The 26364-nt window shown below is 32.7% G+C and overlaps 2 protein-coding genes across 2 annotated transcripts in view; one reads left to right on the top strand and one right to left on the bottom strand.

The window, feature by feature from the left end:
• Window positions 1-158: 158 nt before the first annotated feature.
• Window positions 159-809, bottom strand: LOC149494705 (uncharacterized). Its single transcript, XM_089724413.1, has one exon. It carries the CDS (start codon window positions 807-809, stop codon window positions 159-161), a length of 651 nt encoding a protein of 216 aa, XP_089580539.1.
• An 18058-nt stretch (window positions 810-18867) lies between these two features.
• LOC105637275 (alpha,alpha-trehalose-phosphate synthase [UDP-forming] 1) overlaps window positions 18868-26364 on the top strand; it is a 30109-nt gene continuing 22612 nt past the window's right edge. Inside the window, exon 1 of the mRNA XM_012220705.4 lies at window positions 18868-19271. The gene's annotated coding sequence lies outside the window, so the exon portion shown is untranslated. The remainder of the gene's footprint in view (window positions 19272-26364) is intronic.

Below are 26364 nucleotides of genomic sequence, written 5' to 3'. Positions count from 1 at the left end.
AAGTGTACAAAGACACAACTTAATACCCACACTGTATGTTTGGCTGCAAACAAGGCCTAAACTTTCCATGCAAATAAGTCCACTTATCATCTCATGCTACCCGAACCGGGTTTGGTTCAACCCAACTCAACTCAAGAGGATGTTACAGTTCTCCCCTTCTAAATAAAAACTTCGTCCCGAAGTTTACCTGTTGTAAACAAATGCGGATATTGTTGTCGCATGGTGTCTTCTGATTCCCAAGTTGCTTCTTCTGTCTTATGATTCCTCCAAAGAACTTTCACCAATGCTATTTTCTTGTTCCGCAATTCTTTAGTTTCTCTGGCTAGGATCTGAACTGGTTCTTCTTCATAAGTGAGATCTGGCTGAATATCAATCTCTTCCGCTGATAATACATGTGAGGGATCTGATCTGTATCTCCTTAACATTGATACATGAAAGACATTATGAATTCGATCTAAAGTTGGAGGTAAGGCTAGGCGATAGGCTAATGGTCCTACGCGTTCAACAATCTCGTATGGACCAATGAACCTAGGACTTAGCTTACCCTTTTGTCCAAACCTTAAGATCTTCTTCCATGGTGAAACCTTCAAAAATACTTTATCCCCAACTGAATACTCAATGTCTTTTCTCTTTAAATCCGCATAGGATTTCTGTCGATCACTTGCTTCCTTTAGCCGTCTTCTGATGATTTTTACTTTCTCTTCTGTGTCTCTCACCAAATCTGGACCCAAAATCTTCTTCTCACTAAGTTCTGTCCAACATACAGGTGTCCTGCATCTTCTACCATACAATGCTTCATAGGGTGCCATCTTGATGCTCGCTTGATAGCTGTTGTTGTAGGCAAACTCCATGAGAGATACATATTTGTCCCAACTGCCTTCAAATTCAATAACACATGATCTCAACATGTCTTCCAGGATTTGAATCACTCTCTCTGATTGCCCATCTGTCTGCGGATGAAATGCAGTGCTGAAATGCAGTTTCGTTCCTAATGCCTCTTGAAGTTTACCCCAGAACTTTGATGTAAACCTTGGATCACGATCAGAGATAATGGATGATGGAACTCCATGTAGTCGAACTATCTCACCAACATAAATTTCTGCTAACTTGTCGAGAGAATAGTCCGTTTTGACTGGTAGAAAGTGAGCTGACTTGGTTAATCTGTCCACAATTACCCATACTGCATCATGCTTCCGCTGCGTCTGAGGTAATCCAGTAACAAAATCCATCGTGATCTGATCCCACTTCCATGTTGGCACTGTTATTGGATGAAGTAACCCGGATGGCAGTTGATGTTCTGCTTTTACTTGTTGACATGTTAAACATCTTGTTACAACATCTCCGATGTCTCTCTTCATGCCTGGCCACCAGTAGCCTTTCTTCAAATCTTGATACATCTTGGTGCTACCTGGATGCATTGTATATGGACTGTTATGAGCTTCATGCAGAATCTTTTGTCTGACCTTCCCTGTCTGTGGTACAACAATTCTATCTGCATAAAACAAAACTCCATTGCTATCCAATCTAAATTTCCCACCATGATCTGCCTGGACTTGTTTAACCCATAGGGCTATTTGTGCATCTTTCTTTTGTGCTTCTGCAACTTCCTGAAGCCAAGATGGTTGTACTTGCATCTGTGCGAGAATAGCTCCTTGCTGTTGCAACTCCATGCTGATTCTCATTAAGCTCAAAGCATACAAGGATTTCCGGCTAAGGGCATCAGCTACTACATTAGCCTTGCCCGGATGGTAATTAATGACATAATCATAATTAGCCAGAATTTGCATCCACTTCCGTTGTCTTGAATTCAAGTCCTTCTGTGTTGGTAAGTACTTTAAACTCTGATGATCTGTGTAAATGTAACACTTTTCACCATACAGATAATGCCGCCATACTTTAAATGCTAGAACAATGGCTGCTAGTTCTAAATCATTGGTTGGATAATTCAACTCATGTGGTTTCAATTGTCTGGAGACATAGGCGACCACTTTCTTATCTTGCATGAGCACACATCCTAACCCAGTATGAGAGGCATCACTGTAAATCTCAAAGTCTTTACCTGACACTGGCTGAGTTAACATTGGTGCTTCAGTCAACGTTCTCTTCAAAGTGTCAAAACTCTGCTGACATCTATTATCCCAATGGAATACAACCTCTTTCTTCAATAATCTTGTTAAAGGTGATGCAATGATGGAGAATCCCTTTACGAACCTTCTGTAATAACCGGCTAAACCCAGAAAACTTCGAACTTCTGTAACATTCCTGGGTGGTCTCCAATCAACAATAGCCTCAATCTTCTTAGGATCCACTCTGATACCCTCTGATGACACCACATGTCCTAAGAAAGAAACTTCTTCTAGCCAAAACTCACACTTACTGAGCTTAGCATACAGCTGTTTATCTCTCAATGTTTGAAGTACAATCCGTAAATGCTTATCATGTTCTGCCCTGTCTCTGGAGTAGACCAAAATGTCATCTATAAACACCACCACAAACTGATCCAGGTATGAATGAAACACGCGGTTCATGAGATCCATGAAAACCGCCGGTGCATTTGTGAGACCGAATGGCATTACTAAAAATTCAAAGTGACCATATCGGGTCCTGAATGCAGTCTTAGCGATATCTTCTTCCTTTATCCGCACCTGATGGTATCCCGACCTGAGGTCGATTTTAGAAAATATACTTGCACCCTTTAATTGATCAAACAAATCATCAATGCGAGGCAGTGGATACATATTCTTGATCGTCAGCTTATTCAGCTGTCTGTAATCAATGCACAATCTGAATGATCCATCTTTCTTCTTAACAAATAATACCGGTGCTCCCCAAGGTGATACACTGGGTCTGATAAAGCCTTTGTCTAATAACTCCTGCAGCTGAATCTTTAACTCTTTTAGCTCGGCTGGTGCCATTCTGTAAGGTGCAATAGATATTGGTGCTGCTCCAGGATAGACATCGATGGTAAACTCTACTTCCCTTCTTGGTGGTAACCCTGGTAACTCATCTGGAAATACATCTGGATAATCACACACTGTTGGTATGTCTTCCACTTTCAACTTTTCTTTCTCTATTTGTAACGCACATACCAAGTATGCTTCACAACCCTTCTGAATTAATCTCTTTGCTGCCATGGCTGATATCACATTACTCAAAAACTCTCGCCGCTTCCCGACTACTGTAATCTCTTCCCCTGCTGGCGTAGATAACGTCACCCTTTTCTTTGCACAATCAACTAGAGCATTATGTCTAGATAGCCAATCCATACCCAAAATAACATCAAATTCTCTAAATGGCAACTCCATAAGATCTCCTGGAAATTCCTTTCCATGAATAACAATTGGACAGTCTTTGATCACTGTATGAGTTGTTACTACATCTCCTAATGGATTGGTAACCAACATACCCTGACTCACATGTGCAACTGCTAACCCTTTAACCCAAGGTTTAGGTACACTAATGTATGAATGAGATGAGTCAGGATCAATCAAAGCATAAACTACATGCTCACAAGGTGGATACGGATAACCGGCTGACTCTGCACCTCTACCGGTGCCTCTACCAGTTCCTCTGCCTGAACCTCGAATACCACCGGCAGAACTAGCCACAACTGATGCTGCTGGTGCATGAACACCCCTAGCTATGCCTTGGCTAAAAGAAGGTCTAGAACCAGCTGAACTACTTGCACCTCTGAATCTCTTGCTCTCCGGCTGATGTGTACTGGGTGCACTCTGAGTCTGGTCTCTTCTCTGCTGAGACCGCTGGCGTCTAGAACGCTGATTGGCCTGTATTCGCTCTATCTCTTGAGCTGCCTCTACCAAAGCTGAGAATTCTCTGAATCTGGAAGCTACCACTCCCATCTGAATCTCATCATTCAGGCCTTCTTGAAATTTCTTACACCTTTCGGCTTCTGTAGACACTATCTGCTTACCATACCTGCTAAGTCTAGTGAATTCTCTTTCGTATTCGGCTACGGACATTCTGTTCTGTCGCAGGTATAAGAATTCTTTCCTTCTCGCATCTAGGTAAGCCTCGGTAATGAACTTCTTCTTGAATTCATCCAAGAAGAATTGCCAAGTACGCTGATCTGCTGTTACTCTCTGTTGCACAGTGGTCCACCATGTATATGCCTCCTCTATCAGCAATGAAGTGGCACAAATCAACTTGTCTTCTGCTGTACACTGCAATTGTTCTAGGACTCTCGATGTCCTATCTAACCAATACTCAGCAAGCTCTGGGCTATCATCTTTACTAGCTTTAAATTCCTTTGCACCATATTTTCTAAGCTTCTCCAGTGGGGGCTTTCTCTCTCTTTCTACTATTACGGGTGCTTGAGGAATCACTCCTGCAATTTGTCTAAAAGTGTCTGCAAGTTGCTTTAACAGCACCTCTTGACCTGGTGCCATTGAAGCCTCACCCTCCACTGTTCTAGCTTGACCTGGTGCTACTGGGGCCTCACCCTCCACTGCTCTGGAGGCGTGTGACTCACTTTCTCCTTCTTGAGACATCCTCCTAAAATAATAACAACTGCTTAGTTCATCAGGGTAGTCATGGCATGTACATATACTGACTTATGCATTCAAGCCCGGGGAAATTAAACCTAGGGCTCTGATACCAAAATTTGTAACACCCCTTCCCGGTCCACCCGTAAACCCGAATGAACCGAGTCGAGATGCTACAAACTGGTTGACTGTATGGTCTGACATGCTGAAAACATACTGTATATTGAATATAATAACATGCTGGTACTGTTTACAAAAATAATGTAATTTACAAAACATGATACAAGTTTACAAAATGAAATGGGCCCAACTGTGTGCCCTGTACATGCCATAAAAAGAAAAACAAAATGAGTTTCTACCCTGAAGACCGAGTCTTCTACAGATGAACTGCAGCAGTTGTACGCGGACTCTCTATGGACCAGTCTCAAAACCTGTGAGTTAAACAGGTAACTCGCTGAGCAAATAATGCTCAGTGGATATCTCAACAATAAAGAAACAATTAAACACATACATATATAGAAAGAACCATGGAAACATATATGGCACATATAAGTTCACACATTATGATACTTTCATGATATCTTGATTATCTTTTGTACTGTTTATAATCCTGTATAATTCATGAAATGTTATGTCAAGATATCTGAATGGCTCCATAAGGTTATAGTGAAACCGAAGTGATAAGATAAACTGTATGAAACTGGGTAAAACTGTATGCTATAGGCCCCTAACCGGATTCGCCTATGCCAATATTGTCCGTTTTGGTGCCCCTAACCGGATTCGCACCGCACGGTTTAATCATATCCACTCAACGGCCTGTAGCCGGAGTTCCAAACTATATGGAGCGCAGATCTGCTATTCTATGTCGCGACATAGCCTTATCTACATGGTTTCTACCCAACCTCAATGGAGCTTCATATTAGCATATCAACAATATAACACAATAGCACATAAATGGTTTTACAACTTCATAGTTCATCCTATTGATTTGATTTCACACCATATAAATGCTTACATGTTGTTTTAATCCATGTTCTTATGTTGTATTTTTGTTGTAAAATGATTGGATGCATGCATGTTGAGCAAAGGAATGTGATTGCATAGCAAATGAAAAGCAAAAGAGTGTCAAAGCATCAGTCGCGAGCGCGACATTCCAAGTCGCGAGCGCGAGATGCTTCCCAGAGAGAAGTCGCGAGCGCGTCTTCAAACCTCGCGAGCGCGAGAAGTGCATTTGAGAGTCAGAGGGTTTTCTGGCTCAAGTCGCGACCGCGCAGCACAAGTCGCGAGCGCGAGATGAAGTCGCGAGCGCGCTTGTGTGATTCGCGAGCGCGAGATGCGCACACTGAGAGTCAGAGAGCTTCTGGCCAAAGTCGCGACCGCGCATGTGAAAGTCGCGAGCGCGAGTTGTGCCATTTGAGAGTCAGAGAGCTACCTGACTCAAGTCGCGAGCGCGCAATGGGAAATCGCGAGCGCGACTTGCTTTCCAGTATGCGCGAGCGCGCGACGTGATTCCAGATTGTGCAGTCTGTGTTCTTTTGGCCATAACTCTCAATATACAACTTCAAATTGAATGATTCAAAAGCCCATGTAAAGCTAACACAGAAAGGAACAAATAACTCTTCTATGACAATTCCTAATTCCATCATTATATGGGTTCAAAATCAAGATGAAGTTGCTGGTAACATTTCCAGCAAACTCTGTTTCCGCTTCATATATTCATCCCCTGTTTTCACATCATTTCCAGTACTTCCACCCAACAACAAGCAACATATCATCTCATGAGCAACACTCCACACAATTTACATGCAAAGAAAATAGTAGACAACATGAGATATCAAACCTGTCTTGCCACAAAGCTGGGGCTCTGTTTTAACTTCTCTTTTCTGCAACTTTGGAACTTTCTTCTCCTATACACAAGAATTCTCATAACTCATCTCCAATATAACTCAATTAAAGAGTGGATAACATATAACTTCAAGGAATTCTACTTACTTGGAGGTGACTTAGTGCTTAACGTGCATGAAACTTGCAAGGAAACGGGAGGGAAAGTAAGAAGAGAATATGAAAATGGGAAAGTGAGCTGATAAGAACGGGTAGTCTCTAGAAGAAATGACTTGGCTGTGTAACATATCTACTTGGTACCTCAAGTGTACAAAGACACAACTTAATACCCACACTGTATGTTTGGCTGCAAACAAGGCCTAAACTTTCCATGCAAATAAGTCCACTTATCATCTCATGCTATCCGAACCGGGTTTGGTTCAACCCGACTCAACTCAAGAGGATGTTACAATATCTCCCATCCTCATCATCTAGTCTTTCTATTAAACTTTCAACTATTTCTACCAGTAATTCAACCTCATGAACCTGAAATGGCTCAAACATCATGGTTAAGGTAAATTGTTTAGTTTGGACTTCTTTTACAATTGGTCTAGCTTTAATCTTGCACACTGCCATCCAATCTAGTCGATTTTGCGTCATTGATGGATATGGAACATAGTACAACTGATCTGCTTGCAATTCTAAAATGAATGGTTCATACATTGTTTATCTTTTTCTATTATTAACTTCTATTATGTTTTATTTTGTATGAACTTTCATTCCAACATTGGTTATTGGATCGAACCATTCGCAATTAAATAATATGGTTCGTGTTATTGGCATAACTGGATATTCCAACTCCAATACCTCAAGCAGCATCCTGTAAAAATCACTTGATTGATCACTATAGTTTGATCCTTTACACATACTCCAATATTTACTATTTTTCTAGTTGACTCATAATGCTTGGTGTGGAACTTATATCCATTAACAAAGTAACCTGAGTATGCATTTGCGATTGACAACGATCCTTATGCTAGATCAACAATGAATTTATTATCAATATTACTTTTTGAGTTACGTATCTATACAAATAACATAGGAACAATAATTTAAATATTAATTTCATTAAGCGTGTAATTAAAAGTAGGTTTGAACCTGTCACGACCCATCTCCGTTGGCTGGACCGGCACTAGGACCTGGGTGGGCTTAAGGCCCCCGAAGCCCATAGTAAGCCTATATTAGTTAAACTCATTTTCTATTCGTAATGTGGCTTCAGGCCCAATAATTTATTTCATGTAGTAACCACACTCACATTTACATATTTAAAATACATTAACAATTAGGGCTCCATATTATTTATTAAAAATTTATAAAGGTTCTCAATCCGATAATTTCGATAATGTGCTTTGGGCTTGAGCCCAACTTCATAAACTTGGGCTTGAATCAGACTAAACAGTATTTGCAGCCCAAGCAGTCGTAATTTCTGATTTTTGATTTGATAAAAAATTCATGAGTTTTGAAAATAAAAATTAGGGATGTTTCAGAACTGATGCTTACATAACATTTGAACCAATATGTGAATTCCTCCTCGAGTCTTGCATCAACAACACCATCGAGTAAACCAAGAGTTCATTCTCGTAATTCAGTAATATATTTCCTATAAAATGTAGCATCATATCACATCGAATTTACTACTCTTTGTAATATAGTAACTGGTTTAATAAATATATATATATACTTATCCAAAGAATAAGATCACCTATTTGTAGTTCAACAAAATATAAGTTTGAGCTGCATGTTTCTCTTCCTCGTTCAAATGCATTTTTTTTTTTTTTTTTTTTGCTTGTCCCATTGTACGTCCTAGATAGGTGAAAATTGACAGATTGCCTTCTAAATTCTCCTCCATTTCATCCATTCCATCATTTCGCGAGACTCGTCGATGCTTAGTATCAACATGTTGTGCAAAGTAATGGGACCTAAATGGGAAAGCTTCTTCCATTAAGTAGGCGTTGCATATCGACCCCTCAACCTTTGCCTTATTACCTACATTCTCCTTTAGTATGTGAAGATGTCTATAATAAGAAACAAAACATAATATGCATATTACCATTCATTATTAAGTGACTAAAATGGTGTAAATTTAAAATATAACTTTTAAATGGATGCATCCATCTATTATACCAGTCCTACTCTTCATTCTCTAAATGGTAAATTATATGGTGTGATTATTACAGGCCATGATGAATATTGTTGGCCTAATTGTCCAAATGTTTAAAAACCATCTGTACACAATCCTAACTTGACATTCATAATCTCAGTAGCAAATGACGGATGCTTGTCATCAAGTGTTTCCATGCTTAGAGTCTAATGGATTATGCATTACATCAGCTTCACATTCATGTTCACATTGCATCACATCTGTTCAACTGTAGCATGAGATGCATATAACCTGGGAAGTCATGGAGAAAGTAATACATTTTCTTAATATGCTTTCTCTTTCTGTTGTCTCTTAGTTCCTTGACATCGCCTTCTATATCTAGAAAGGCTGTAGAACTTGCATGCTCTTGATTCACTATCATTACCCTAAAAATATCATATAGTTATTATGACATTAGTCTATCTTCTCAACCAGCAGCCCTAAATCCTGAACCAGCTTCTTCTTTTGGTAAAAGTTATCAACCATGGAATTATCACACGACATCACTTCTTTCATTAATTGCACAAAATCATCATAAAACCTTTTTGAAATGGGGTGCTCTAACTTAATATTCAACATTCGTGCGACTACAGAAAGCAAAGAATGACTCTGACAACCTGGCCACACTTCATGATTAGCTACACATAGCATATCAAACAATTTTTATGCCGTCATGTTTGGTGACTCCTCCATATTCTCCTAATGATAATCAGGACCAGCCACATCTATGACCATATCTTGCAATTGTAATATTGGATTTTGCGTAAATGGAGCTTCATTGTTTCAACATCATAAAAAGTCATATTTTTGCACTTTTTAAGTTTGCATAGACACCTTATCTTCCCTCCATCCATACAACATGGATTACTGAATACATGATTTTAAACCCTCAATGAATTCTTTCCTTAATAATCAATTCAATTTGTATCTTTGATAGATCCATATTTGATCAGCAGACATTTATCTTGTTTAGTTACGAGTAGCTAGATTGTTATTATAAAATAAAGGTGTATTTTGAATTAAATTATGCGTCCTAAAATTTGGGTGGGAACCTAGCACATTCCGAAATGTCTTATAAGTATATAGCACAAACCCACAACATTATAATAAGCATCTAATGAAATTTTGGCAGCATCTCCCCCTAGTTCTCTAGGTGCACAAAGTGAAATATTAACATCGGACTGTGCACACCGAGAACATAACAAGAAAATACAATTGAAATCAGCTAAAAGATGTTTAGGTAATTATTGTATATATTCATACATTTTGTACTAAAAGACATTCCTAAATTGTCGAACTTAGACAATTCAATGTCTTCTCTTTCATCTGAATTAAGAAAGATACCAAATGTGCAACTAAGTTTTACTTACACTATTTATATTAATTAGGTTGATTACGGCTCATTATCAAAATTTCACGATAAAAATTCAGTAGTGTTTCCCTTTAAAAACTAACAAATCAAATTTATGAAACATAAAAAAAAAAAAACAAAAACTTCTAGTAGTCAACACTATTACTCTACATCAATGGCCACTACTAGACCTCCAATCAACACATTTCATCCATACAATGTTTGACATATACACAAACAAAAGAAAACACATCTATAAGTCAACATCCACGTCAATAGCCAGTACTAGGCTTCTAATCAACACAATTCATCCACAAATACATAATATCCAATAAATTTCAACCATCAATGCATAATCAAAAAATATACAAAGCATATATTAAGTTATATACTAACTAGGCTATCTGTCATTAAGTTTTATTCTTTTTATGTCTCATATTTCCATTATTAAGTTTTATACTTTTTATGCTTCATATTAAGTTATATGCTAATTATGCTTTCTATTATTAAATTTTATGCTTTATTATGCTTCATATTTGCCTTATTAAGTTTTATGTTTTCCTTATTAAAAATCTAAGTATATAGATATGCTAATTATGCTTCCCATTATTAAGTTTTATACTTTTTATACTTCCATTATTTGCCTTATTAAGTTTAAAGTATGGTTATTCTAAGTTTCTTTTTTATAACTTTCCTAATTAAAAACTGCAATTAGTATACTACTTAGCTTATAATTTTAATTATGGTTATACTATTTCTTTTTTGTAACTTTCCTAATTAAAAAGCTACAATTAGAATACTACTTAACCTACTACAAAATGGAGAAAGAAAGAATTAGCTAACAAAATTGCGATTACTTAACATGTAAGTTTAATTATGCTTATACTATTTCTTTTTTGTTACTTTCCTAATTAAAACGCTACAATTAGTATACCACTTAACCTACTACATAAATGGAGAGATAAAGAATTAGCTAATAGGAGTTGCGATTGCTCAAGAAATTTATTGAGGTACAATCTGCAAATTTTAGACAAATTTTTTTAGCAAAGTAAAATATTAATTAACAAATTAACAAAACTAAACAAACCAATATAAAACCAATTAACAAACTAATAATTAACATAACCAAAGACAACATTACTCAAAATACATATAAACTTAAAACTAAAACCAAATAAACCAATAAAATTAAGAAACATACAATGTAACCATTCACATTTCTAAATTAACCAAAACAAACATAATAAATTAACTATTCACATTTATAAATTAAATATAATTACAAACCAAAAAACAAAAAAAAAATTTAAAACTAACTTATAAATTAAAACTGATAGAAACCAAAGAATATGAAAAGAAAAAAAAAACATATTGAGGTTTACAAATTAACTATAATTACCAATGTTCTGAGAACCGAACCAGTCATCGAACTAGTAGAGGTAGGGGTTCACTGAACCAAAGGGTTTGACCGGGTTCAATACGGTCCAACCGGATTTTTTGATATAAAATGTTTTTAAATATACTTTCTAAATATAGTTAATATAAAATTTATAAATATCAAATAGTCTTTATAAAATAATAAAAATGAATAAATTTAATATATTATTAAATAAAATAATAATTAACAACCAAAAAAAAATGATATTATTCACCATTATTAAAATAAAAATTGTGCTGTAAGATTAAAGTAACGAAATAGAGGGGTGAATTCATATATTATCTGATTTGATATCCTTTTAATTAATTTATTTATTTTTCCAATTTTTCTCTAACCTCGAATAGCTAACGTTATCCATTTTTAGTGCTTCAATTTTCTTTTTTTTTTTTTAAAAAGAAAATATTTTTCCTCTTTTACCTTCGTAAAGCTTCATTATCATAGGTGGCTCCTTTTAAAACAATTAAAGAGATAACTTTATGTCCTCTTTTACATTTCCAATGCTTTTTTAAGTTCTAATATCTCTAGTTGTAGTAATCCTTATTAGAAGGATCCATGAACACATAACTATTAATAAATTCATCACTACTCTCCTGGCTTTTATTTTGGTAATGTGTTTTCATACTCTCTTCTTGCTAGAACAGAATTTGGAGGATGAGGCATGTCTCTCTTTTATCACTTTTTTTTTTTTTTGGTTGCATAAACGGCCGGGTTCTTTATCCTAGGGCACATCTATATTCATAGACCAGCGTCAACAAAGGAAAACGATTTGATGATTGCAAAAAAGAGTAGAAGGCATGGAGGTGTAAAGGGATATGCGTGTCAGGTCACTTTTTCTTTTTATAAACCCTTTATCTAAAACAGGGGAAGATAAAATGGGCATAAAAACTAGGTTAGGCAATGCCATTTAGAGAGAATCTTTGTTTTCTCCTTTAATCTTCGAATCATATGAATATTTTACTAAACGTGATCATTTTATACATTTAAATGACTTTGGCAGTGGTTTCTTCTCCAAAGTAGAGCATGCATGTGTGTTGAAAAGAGTGTAATGTCAACTACAATCCATTTTAAAGTGTGGTGGAAATTAAATTATGTGGTCATTTCTAATTGTAAGAAAAAAATGCTTTAGTTATGTCTAGGAATGAATTAGGTTCATATTTCAAAAGATGAGCGCCACTATCAATGCTCATAACAAGAATAAGTACATATTTTCTTCAAAGACGTGAATGAAAATTAAAAATAGTTGTACTTCGGTAATACCTCCACATTAAATGCATACCTATTTTTCTATCTGCCATTATCTTGTAATTCACCCACAATTAATGCTTATCTCAAAACAAAATTAAGGATATTTAAACATTTTGACGTAGCATTCTTTCCAAAATTATCAAATCAAGTAAATTTCTCTACATAAATAAAATGTCGAGAAAGGAAGTATAATTTTTTGGCTAATTTTTTTAATTGTATCAAGTGGTATATTGTACTAATTTATTTTTTACAATCATAGCATCCGTTCTCTTCTGTCAAATTTTTTCTGATATGACAGTTATTCGAGTCCTACACACACTTAGTCACTCGGTGACTAGATTTTTCACTATATAAAACTTTGATCATTTTTATAAAAAAATTTAAAAAAAGCTTGAGTTTATATTATTATTATAACTCTAATCAAATCTTTACTGTGAAATTTTATTTCTTAATAATTATTAATTTCGTCTTTCTATAGCCTAGATCTTATTATTCATAGAATTTTCTTAATAAAATTACACAATAAATGGAAGCGTACTTTGATCCATAGCTATTGATTACCTCGTTGCAACAATTTGATTCTCACCGTAACAGTAGATTTGTGTTTCTTCACTCTAGCTTTCTATATATAAGTTCTCTGTTAATAGTCAGAGAATTATCAACAGCAATGGGAGTTATCTTTTCATGTTCTCTCAAATAAACTATCACCGCTATATGTTTAAGGTAGCTATCACTTTCTCTTAACATACGCTATTGATTTTCTTGATCTATTTTATAAGGCAGAGGAAGGGTATTAAAACTCTAACTGGTCCTCATTCTATTAAGCCTAATAACCATCATTTTGGGTCACCTTAATTAGAACCAGCCCTTTAATTACATGGGCCACATAGATTATTAAAATAATCTAACAATCTCCCACTTGGCCCATATGCATTTCTTGAATTTATCATGTTAACTTAATTAGAATTAAAGTGGTCGGATTATGGCGGTCACAAGTCATTAATCGACATGATTCTTTCCATACATCATAGACCATCTTAATTCATAAGAACTGTAATCGAAAAATGATTCAACAAACAATATATTGTTACAATCAACATTATTTTTATCGCACTCAAACCATTATTGTATACATCTATAATGTGGATAACACATAAATAAGCAAAAACACATCTTTAATTGAATTTCCAAGTGTCACAATAATATGAGCAAAATAACCATATGTGTGTGTGTGTATATATATATATATATATATATATATATATATATATATATATATATATATACAAGTTTGAACATCATGCTAATATGGACTTATCTATAATGCCCATTCTATCAATATGGCCAGTGAAGATTCTTGGCGGTAAGCCTTTAGTTAGCGGATCTGCTATCATCGAATCAGTACCAATATGCTCAATTAACACCGTGTGTTTTTGCATTTCTTCTTTTACAGATAGGTACTCTAAATCCATATGCTTTGCACCCTTAGAATACCTATCGTTCTTAGAGAAGAAAACAGCTGCGAAATTATCATACCGTCAATAATACCTAGACTAAAGACAAAGTTCCGCAACCACAATGCGTGAACAGTGGCCTTAAAGCATGCCACAAATTCGGCCTCCATTGTGAAAGTAGCAATGACAGATTGTTTTCCACTTTTCCATGAAACTGCTCCTCCAGCTAGGAGAAACAAGTAGCCAAATGTAAATTTTCTCGAATCTACACAAACGGCATAGTCTGAATGTAAGTATCCCATCACTTCTAGATGGCTAGACTTTCTATAGGTGAGTATATGATCCTTAGTGCCTTGTAAATACCTAAGTACTTTCTTTGCAGCTTTCCAATGGTCCATCCCGGGATTACTTTGATAATGCCCTAACATTCCCACGGCGAAACTAATATCCGGTCGAGTACATATTTGAACATACATTAAGCTCCCAACTACTGACACATAGGGAAAAGACTCCATCTCTTTACGTTCCAAATCATTCTTAGGACATTGCATTTCGCTGAACCTATCTCCTTTCTGAATTGGAACTATTCTTACGGATCATTTTTCCATTCTGAATCTCTCTAATACCTTATCAATGTAAGCTTTTTAAGACAATCCTAACAATTTTTTTGATTTATTACGAAATATTTCTATTCCTATCACATAGGATGCCTCACTCATATCTTTTATTTCAAAGTTCTTAGAGAGAAAACCCTTTACATTATGTAACAACCCAATATCATTCGCAGCAAGAAGAATGTCCTCAACATATAGGACTAACATAATGAACTTGCTCCCACTGACCTTCATATAAATACACCGATCAACAGTGTTTTCTATAAATCCATATGAAGTGATGGTAGTATTGAACTTAAGACACCATTGACGGGAAGCTTGCTTCAGTCCATATATTGACTTCTTTAACTTACACACCAAATTTTTCTTTCCTTTGACCACAAATCCCTCTGGTTGGTCCATATATACTTCGTCCTCTAAGTCACCATTAAGAAAGGTTGTCTTTACATCCATTTGGTGAAGCTTTAGATCATAATGAGCCACCAAAGCCAAAATAATTCCTAAAGAGTCCTTTTTGAAAATTGGAGAAAATGTCTCTTTATAGTCAATGCCATCCTTCTGAGTGGAACCCTTAGCAACAATTCGAGCCTTATATCTTTCAATGTTGCCCTTAGAGTTCCGATTAGTTTTAAAGACTCATTTACAATCAACTTATTTTGAACATTTAGGCAACTCAACTAAGTCCAAGACTTAATTATCACTCATTGATTACGTCTATTCTTTCATAGCATTAAACCACTTTTCAGAATTATCACATTCCATGGCTTTCTAGAAAGTAATTCATTGCTTCTTGTGGCTGGATTCTTTAATGTGTGCTTAGTTTGCTTACCTTTAATGCAATCTATACACACGTCTCAGTCAGTAAAATCCAATTGAGGTAAGATTTCACTTTTCACTAACATCAAAATCCTTTCTTTGGATATGTGACCTAGCCTTTGATGCCACAAGAAAGCAGAAAATTCATTATGTGTACTATGTTTATTACCTATATTGTAATCAACATTAAACAGGGATTCAACAAATTCAACATCAAGATTAAAATGATACAAACTATCAATCAAAGTACCAAAACCATAATAGTACTTATGTTTGTAAAATGAAAAAACACCATTACAAATCTTAAAATTAAAACCAATATTGTCCAACCTCCCTACAGAAACCAAATTTCTGGCACATTCAGGAACATAGAGACACTTTTCAATATCCAGATAATAATAGGTGTCGAGGATCAATCTATAAGTCCTAATTCCCTTTATACGTGCCTTCATTCCGTTTCCCATATACAGGAACTTTTCAGTTTTGTTTATGGGTTGGATCGAAAGGAATTCCTGTATAATATGAGACACATGAGTAGTTGCACCAGAATCTAACCACCAGGTATTATTAGGCACTTCAATAAGATTTGATTCGAAACATACTGAAACATAAGGTATACCTTTCTTTTTGAACCAAATCTCCCTTTTAGGACAATCCTTCTTAAAGTGACCATTCTTCCTACAGAAGTAGCACTTCAACTCTTTACGGATTTGGTCCTCATTGACCTTCATTGGGGCTTTGTCCCTTTTCTTGCCTTTCTTCCCTAATTTGTTGTTGCTGCTACTAGCTCCATTATGAAATGTGAGATTGATAGAGTATTCCTTTAATTTCTTTAATCTCCCTTCCTCTTGTATCAACATGGCTTTGATTTCCTGAATGTTCCATTTTTCCTTGAGGGTGTTGTAATTCACCTGGATCGGACCAAACTCAAGAGGAAGTGAGTTAATAATAAATTGAACTAAAAAGGATTCACTCACATCCATTCCCATTGACTTCAATTTGGCTGCCAAATTCTGCATGCCAGTCATATGATTATGAATGGATTATGACCAATCAAACTTCTTAGTCGTTAGCTCACTCATCAAGGATCCTACAATGGACTTGTCAGCTATGTCCGATTGGGAGTATTCCTTAATTTTCAACATGTACTCTCTAGCATTGTCTATTCTGGGCATTGATGGCTTAACATTTCAGCCATTGTCATCCTCATTAAGTTCAAGCTCAGCCTATTAGACCGCTCCCAAGCCTTATAATGGGACTTGTCAGCTTCAGAACTGGTCTCTGTAATTGCTGCTGGCTTTTCAGAGACTAATGCTAGATCCAAGTCCAAAACTCCTAATTGATAATGGATTTGTTCGGACCAATCAGCATATTTCAATCCATTGAACTTAATTAACCCAGTCCCCATAGTAAACATATTAGAAGAAGCTGCAACATTATACATATACTCATACGTTAATACTTTGAGAAAACATAAATGGATTCAAACAAATAACAATCTTAAATTATGCATTTAAATTCACCTTTGGGTAATACTTAAATACATAGCTTTAACTAATAATGATGCTAAGAAGAAAATACTTTAATCGACTTTCATTGATGCGGAGCAACTTACAAATCTTTATGCAAGTCAAAATCAATGACACCCCTGTGCTTCACTACAGCATGCCCGTGCTTCTCTCTAGAACTCAAGGCACGCTCGTGCTTCATTTCAGCACGCCCATGCTACTCTCTGGAGCTTAGGACACGCCCATGCTCATTACAGCACGACCCGTGCTCCTTTCTGGAATCCACAGCACGCCTGTGCTCATTACAGCACACCTCGGAGTCCATAGCACGCTCGTGCTTATTGCAGCATGCCCGTGCTCCTTTCTGGAATTCAGTTACATTTTTACTCCTTAATTATTCAATAATGCTCCATACAATATACATGTTATCTTTTGATATACATTCATATTTACCAAGTACAGTGATGAGTCTCTTTAATGCCATTAATTATAAGTAATGGTCTACCTTTAGGTAACCTTACAACGTTATAATCAATTATCTCAATTGTTCAATTTTATCTTTCATGTTATTTAAGGCATCACACGAATATGAACAATTGAAAGCCGCATAATCAAATGTCTAAACTGATCCAAACAAGGCCACTTTAGTGACTAACAAGTTTTCCATTCATTAAACACTGATTTATGCTAAACTTTATGAGATTGAATTAAGATCTCAAAACATTAATGACATTATACAATAAGATGTCATAACCTTTCGTTTATAAATAAGACAACAAAATAATTTATGAAGCATAAAGAAAACAAATAGTTTTTCAATTTCTATAATTTTGGCTTCGTTTATACCATATTAAAATCAACTTCATAATACGAAATTAATTTCTATTAATTAAACCAAATAGAAAATCTATCAAACAAATCTAGAACAAGAAAGGATCTGATACCACATGTTATATACTTTAATATAGCCTAGATCTTATTGTTCATAGAATTTGCTTAATAAAATTACACAATAAATGGAAGCGTATCTTGATCTATAGCTATTGATTACCTCGTTGCAACAATTCGATTCTCACCATAACAGTAAATCTGTATTTCTTCACTCTGGCCTTCTGTTCGTAAGTTTTCTGTTAATGGTCAGAAAATTATCAACAACAACGAGAGTTATCTTTTCACGTTTTCTTAAACAATTTATCACCGCTATATGTTTGCGGTAGCCGTCACTTTCTCTTAACATACACTGTTGATTTCCTTGATCTATTTTATAAGGTAGAGGAAGGATATTAAAATTCTAACTAATCATCATTCCATTAAAATAATCTAACACTTTTTGCTAACGACTGATTCATCTAAAAAAAAATGAGAGAAAGTTGAGAACTTTTCAAAGATGAACAAGCCGAGGTAGGTGAACACCAATAATGAACAAGATTGGTAGAGGTGAATCCATTCAGTGTTAGCATTTATAAGCAAGGATACCTACATATTCAGTTTAGCGATCACATCAGTCTATATTGAACAACAAAGTGACGGATGTTGTAATTGTTTAAAAAAAAATTAATGGTACCGATTGATAAAATCAAAAGACTCTACCATAATTCTTAAAATTATGAAAGTTGGGGCTTCTTTTGTAAAAATATTTAAATTTCTATATAGTGAAAAATTGAGTCAGCGAATGATTAAGTGCTGTGCAATTCACTTGAGCCATGTCAGTAAAAATTTGACGAAAGTAGGATGGAGACTGCAACTGTGAAAAATAAATTCATATAAAGTATTGATGAATACAATTAAAAATGACCAAAATTATAAAAGAGGCTAATTATCGGATTTTTTTTTTCCCCTTCATTTGGCATAAATAAATGTGAAAACAAATATTTATTTGGAAAACTGTGGGTCTAGAAGAATGAGTGAAAGAGGAACAAATTCTAGAAGAATTAGTGAAAGAGGAACAAATTCCCTCCAATGACTGGACAAAACCCAAAGACTCATCTCTCTTCTTTTTTCTGTCTCTGTTTTACGCGCCAAAGAAAAAAAAGGTGAACGATCCTGCCAAAATAATATCCTATCTTTCGATTCCCTTCTTTCTGTATATATATCCTTAAAATCTCTCTCCCATTCCTTTCCATATCAATTTGCCTCTCTATTAATATCTCTCTCTTTCTCCCTCTAAGTTCTGCTTTCGCTCTGCCTCTCTCTCTCTCTCTCTCTCTCTCTCTCTCTGTATACCTATCAGTGTACGATCTTTCTCTCTCGCTCTCTGGACGATTAGAAGCAGCGCCGCTCTACAGACTGCAGAGATTGATCGGCCACAACTTCAATCTCAAGGTTAGCCGTTCTTTCTATCTCCCTGTACATTTTTAGGTCTTCTGTTATGATTTTGGTTTCTTTCAATTTTGGTGCTAAGTCTGAAGAGAGAGCTGCGGTTACTGATAATGATGGAGTAACGATTTTTAGATAGTTTTGTTATATTAGAAGATAATTTTTAACCAATTTATTTTATATATTAACGATTAATTAAAGATGATTAAGGTATCAAAGTTAAATAACAACTTGTAACAAAATAACTAATTAAAAAACTTTTTCTCAGTTAAATATAAACTTTTTTTAAAATGTTAATTAGGTTCTGTGTGTTTGTATTAAGGCCATCAATTTTTATGTTTCTTTGTTTATTTTGTATTTATTTTTCAGTGTTTGGTGGAAAAAAATTTTTCCATTAGCAATTACCAGATTTGAACCTATTGCGTGACAGCCTATAGATAGCCTCACTTCACCGCATTACTTATTGTTAATGGAATGACTCAATTCACTAGATTGAATTGCTATTTTTAAAAATTGTTAGGATTTTTACTAATTTATCTTTTTATTTTTAAAAATTGTTAGAACTTTTGCATATTTCGTTTTTCCTCCTTATTACTGTTGGGCTACGTTTGTTTGAGAGGAAGGAAATATGGAAGAAAATGAATTTTGTGTTTCGTTCCTATTATTTAGACTAAGTCATTTAAAAATTTTTTAATATATTAAATAAAGAAAAAGACCAACTCTATATGAGAAGAAAGAATAAAAGTTCATGTTTGGTTTATTCTAAAATTAAACATATGATATAAATATTTAATTTATAAAGAACAAATAATTATTTTAAATTTCTTAATATAATTATCAAGCTATGTGCATTTATTTAAAAAATATATTTAAAACTACACTTTTTCAATTTAAATCTATTTCATTTTCATTGCATATCCAAGTTGCCATAAAGATTTCAAAATACATTATGATTCCTCAAAAGTTGAAGCAGAGATTGAATGGTTAGAAAGAAGCAGTTCGTAATCAAGTCAGTTGGCCAAGAGTTAGCATATCTTTACCACGGGGACCCACAAAAATTTTTGAGTTCCTTCAACCCTTATTGCATGCGTGACAAATTTGTGGCATATTTGCAAATTCCCTGTCTTATACTTCACGGGCCTCTCCTTCTACTCTAGAATCCCATGTTTTTGCTACCTACTCCACTTGGGAGTTAGCATTCAATCCGTTGGGTAAAATCAAACTAACCAATACAATTCAATTTCTTAATATGAAAATCGAATCAAATTAAATAGTGTATAAAATTGAATGGAATCAAATAGGTTCACTTTAATTTTTAATTGTTATTGGATGGATTAATGCCATATTCGGCAGCAGCTTTTTATATATAGTTTGATGTGTTGACTATTTCTTTTATTTATAGTGTTTTGTAGTGTAGTGTTTAGAATTTCACAAAAAAGGTAGTAAAACAGGTAAAAACTACTAGGACAATTAATAATAGCTAAATCATTAAAAATACCTCAAACTTTATAGGTAGTTTTGATTGTACCATAAATTCAACTTTATTGTCCTAATACTTTGAATTTTAATTTTAGTTATAACAACACCCTAATTTCAAATTGTATCCAATTTAATAAATAAAATATTATTTTTATGAAACTCAATTTAACCTTTTCCCCACCATCATTGTTTATAAATAAATAAATATGAAAATAAAAATAATTTCTTCATCTTAAAAATAAATAGTTTTATTTATTTATATAATATTGACAACAAGTAATGATTCTGCAAAAATAAAATGACGTCGTAACGAATAAAATCTATTTTTATAAGAGATTTAATCTAAGTCATGCTTAAAAAAATGACAACAAAAATCTAAACTAATATTTTATGATTATAACTAACTAAAATTTATTATTTTACTTCATTTTTATAAAATTAAATTCCTTGTTGAGGCATTTTAAACAAGAAATATTTAGTTACCCTGACCATAAGAGAGAATTTAGGTCCAATGAAAATAATATTTTATTTATTAAATTGAATATAATTTAAAATTAAGGTTATTATAACTAAAATTAAAGTTACTAAGAGAAGAAAATTTGATTTAGAGTATAATTAAAAATATCCGCAAAGTTTAGAGTATTTTTAATGATTTAGTCACTGATAATTGGTAAAACAACTAATTTTGCGAAATATGGATTTAGACTTTATTCTTTTGTTTCATAAAAATCAAATTGAATTGAAAGACTTCTAATTTTTTCCGATTAAGATTAAAACCGAGGAGAATATATTAAAAATCAAATTGGACTGAACTGAATCCAATCCATTCAATCGACTAGTCCCAACTCCACTAGCTTTAGTGTAGCAGAGAAAAAACAAACAGCAAGCAAATCTTTTCTGCCAATAAAAATCCGTTTTGTTGTCGTCATATCTATTGGCGTATTCATTAATTTGGTCGCAAGTACATGGTTCTTTATCAAACGTTTTCCAATTTTATGAACTAGTGGAGGGAGATAACGATTTCTCTCTATCATTCAAAAATGATAACTTGAGATATCCATTTTTCTCCTTGGGGTTAGATGAAAAATGCATGATATCAAATTCATTAATTTTTTTCCCATCAAAATTTGGGATGTCGGAAACCCAATTAAGATGCACTACCTGAACCTAATTATAAAATTAGGTATTCAAATTCATCTGAAATCCATTTATAAATTCACTTTTAGTACTTGAATTCATCCTGAAACTACTATAGTTACCCGTTTAAATAACTAAATCCATTTACGTCTAGCATAAAAAAATATTTTTTTATTTTTATTTTTCAAAAATAAAGAAGTTAAAATTATAAAATTATTATTTTGACTTAATAAAAAATATAATATAAATTATAATTATAGCATTATTTATAAGTAAAAAGGTGTACATATAATTCTCTTTAAAAAAGTTTTTAAAATATTTTTAAAAGATTAACCATAACCAGTACTAAGTCTTTAAACCTGAATCTGATATGGATAGTAAAAATATTATCTAAATCCGCTCCTAACTCATTTATCTACTATCTGAATTCACCAAAATCAAATCAAATAGGATCAGAGTAGCATTAAGGTCTAGTAAAACTATCATCCCTGCTCAAAATAAATATCACATTTCCTCGAGATTTTTCGGACATGCTGCTAGTAGAGAGTTGAGAAATGTATCCTGGCCCATGTGTTTCCTCCAGCATGGGCTAAATTCTTTTGGCGCCAGCAGTTGGTGAGTTGTTGGATGCAATCCACTTGTCTATTCGACAACCTTTTTTCCTTAGAGCATGGAATTAGATTTTTTGCTGCCTCTGGCTCTGGACAGTCATTGTCAATTCTTTTTTCTCGGGTCCATCATGGGGCCTCGATTTGGTAGTGCATTAACGGGGCGACCACGATTTATTTATATACTTTTTATAAAACAGTTTAATTTATAAAATTATAAATATTTTATACACTTATTTTTACTTTAATTTAATAAATATTTTAATTTATAAAATTATATTTATTAAATATTTTAATTAATTATTAAATATTTTGATTTATAAAATTAGATCGATTAAATATTTATTAAATATTTAAAAAATATAAAAATTATTATTTCAAAATGTATATTAACCATATATCAAATTAATATTTTGCATATTAAATCCAAAAACTTTAAACATTTATTGTTTCTAAATGTGAGATTATTGCAAAAAGAAAAGTGAGGGTCCCATAAGGTCCATTTAAAGTTCATAGTGCCACAATGTTTTTTTAGTAAACTTCATAGGTTAAATTATATATTCAGCCGTAAATTAATCATAAACGGTTTTACATGGTTTTACATGGAGCGGTCGGCTGGCTTGATTCAAATCAAGTCAAATCAAACATAATTGCATCAGTATTTGTTTGGTTCAATTTTAAATATTATTAAGTAAATTTAAATTCTATTTTTTTTAATTTAATAAGATTCGATTTGAAAATAAAAAAAAATTTTTTGATTTTTCTTTATTAAAATTGATGTAGAATAGATTATTTAAAATACTATCTCTGTTCCATAGTACTTGTCACATTTAAAATTTCATGTTTTTTAAAAAAGTCATTAAATTTATCTTATTTATAATAAATTATTGAGTAAATTGATTCTATTATCTTTAATTTAATACTAATTTTCTATGAAAACCATTAAATTGAAGTAATAATTATTGGTGATATACAAAGGGTAAACATGAAAAAAAATGTTTATTACTTCTTGAAACCACAAATGTAATAAGTATTTTAGAATAAATTATTTTCTCAAATAGAATAATACACTGGTTTTTTCAAATGTGATCAGCACTTCACGTAGAAGAGTGCAGTTTTCAAACAGTTTAATGAAGTAATTTAGTCTCATTTGTAAGTTGATTTGAGAATACTATTGATAGCAAGTATAAAAACAAATATTAATAAGCATTAGAGCATACACCCACATTTTCCTAAAATAATCGATCCATATGGAAATTATTAGTTTAATACTTAAAATTAATATTTTCAGCTAACTATTAGTTTTAAATTATTTGATAATGGTTGTTTACTTATCAATGTAAAGTCTTACCTAAATTTAAATTCATTTAAAATGATAAGTTAAAATTTTTAAATTAAAATATGCACTAATGGTAATAATTAGCTTTAAACAATTCATAATTTAAAAATTTTAGTTATTACAAAATTTAACATTTAAAAATTTAGCTCTTAAATTTTCAAAACTTAATAAAAAAAAATCCGTAAGTTTAGTCTTTTCGGGCTGAGCATAATTTGGATAGAGCCACCCAATCCAGCTTGAGTCGATTTTTATACATGAATTTTATTTTTTGTTTGAATGAATAGCCCATAATTTTTTTTGGTTCGGTTTTCATTTCATGAAGGTCAAAAAAATAGGCTTTAACCAAACCAATCCAAAAAAATATCTATAAAAGCCAACCCAAGTCAATTCAACTTAGGGTGGTCACGGCTTCGGAACTGACGGTTCCAGTTCTAAAAAATCTAGAACCGGAATCGAACCAAAAATTGACGATTCCGGTTACGGTTTGGAACCGAACAATTACAGTTTCGATTTCAGTTCTTTAACAATTCTAAATCGGCGGTTCCGGTCGATTTTTCGATTGATTTTCAGGTAAATCACATAATTATAAGATCAAAATTTAGAGAACATTTTTTTGTTAAAAATTTAAAATTTAAATATTTATGAAATAATTTTTAGAAAAAACTTAAAGAAAAAAATTAAAAAGGGTTTAACTTAATTTATTTGTTTTAGAAAAAAGCCTAAACTTATTTTTATTTTTATTTTTTTTAGAAAAAGGGCTTGAACTTAATTTACTTTTTTTTTTTAAACGGCTTGAACTTACTTTTGTTTTAAATGAAAAGAGATATTTATAATAAATCCAAAAAATCAATTTTTCACAAATACCCTTAAAATTAGTCGCTATATTGTTATTAGAAGGGTTAATTTGGAGATTTCACAAAAATATTTGGAAAAAAAAAGTTATTGAAACCGGGTGGATCGTCGGTTCTAACCTTTTGGAAAAACCGCTGGTTCTAACCAGTTCTTGAAACCGTTGGTTCATGATTCCTCAAAAGCTAAAACCAAAATCGGACAGCAGACCCTTGATTTCGGTTCAGACCGGTTCCGTTTCCCACTTGTTTCGAACCGGCGGTTCCAACTCCAAAATTTTGGCTACCTGTATTTATTACAAGTAATATTATTAGGAAAAAATATTTAAAATTTAATTTGTATATAAAAAATAGAAAAAATTACAGTATGATCCATATGATTTACAAAATACAATTAATCCGTCTTTATCTTTTTAAAAAAAAGATTAAAACATCCTTATATTTTACTCTCGTCAAACTATAAGGTCTTTCCGTATAATATTTGTTTTTTTTTCCATTAAGTAACTTATAAAATAACGAAAATATCTTTTTTATTTTTAAAAACACAGGAACATATTAGTTATATTTTTCAAACTATAGGGATTGTATTGTAATTTTTTTGCTATAATATTTTAGTATCTCTCATTTGATCTTTATATTTTCTTATTAACTTAACAGGAAACATGCGAAAAAAGACAGAAGGATCTAGCAATATAATGGAAGTAAAATATAAAGATAAATTAATATATTTTAAAAAAGATAGGGATGAACTAATTATTTCGCAAACTACAATAATCATACTATAATTTTTCAAAACAATAAAAACATCTCCTGAGTACATGCCATGATGAACTTTTGTGACAATGGGTTGAGACAAATTTGGGCTTAACATTTCAAAAGTTGAGACTAGAATTCTATTCAGACCTAATATTTAAGTCCAACCTCCTGGTACTAAGTTTTTTTTTTCTTCAATTTATTATGAATTTTTAGTACTTTTGCTATGTGAATATATATTTTTTAATTCCATTCATTCATATGTTTGATACCTAAGAATTAATTTAATTTAATATTACTAAAATTATAAATAGTATTTGAAAGATTCAATTTAAATTAAACAAAAATTTAGAGTGAAATTTATAAATTCTTATTTCGGCAAGTTAATTTCAATTAATTTAATTAAATTTCAATTAATGTGAATTTTATTTAACATATTTGCATATAAACATTAAATTTATATTATTTAGTAAATATGTCAACCAATTCAATTTAATAAACATGTGAAGTTTTTCTTCAAAAAAAAAAAAAAAAAAAAAAAAAACATGTGAAGTTATTTTAATGGATAAACATATCATGTTAGGCCAATGGAATGAAGCATTAGCTTTTTGAAGCAGGTAAAATATTATGAAAATAATATTATAGTATTTTAAAAAAAAATTATTTTCAAACGGTCTATTTTTTGTTTGTTTGTCTTATTTTATAGATGATGCTATTGATTTTATTATGTCTATGGTAGTGATTGATGGATAATAAATTAATAGAAATTAACATTACTCTTAATTTAAAGAGAGAAGATTATTATTCTCTAAAAAAAGAGAGAAGATTATTATCCTTTAATTGCTTACTTTATTTACTCATCTACTCAAATAAAATTCTTTTTATGATTATTGAGGATATAATTAAGGATATATTATAAAGACCAATTTGTTTCT

This window comes from Jatropha curcas, chromosome 7 (assembly GCF_041381405.1).
Source record: "Jatropha curcas cultivar XTBG-Jc1 chromosome 7, XTBG_Jcur_1.0, whole genome shotgun sequence".
NCBI lineage: Eukaryota > Viridiplantae > Streptophyta > Magnoliopsida > Malpighiales > Euphorbiaceae > Jatropha > Jatropha curcas.
The sequence above is the reverse complement of the archived record's forward strand: the minus strand, read 5'-3'. Positions and strand labels throughout refer to the sequence as shown.

Coding starts and splice junctions, on each gene's coding strand:
- LOC149494705 (XM_089724413.1), bottom strand. CDS start 809: ATGGCACCCTATGAAGCATTGTATGGTAGAAGATGCAGGACACCTGTA.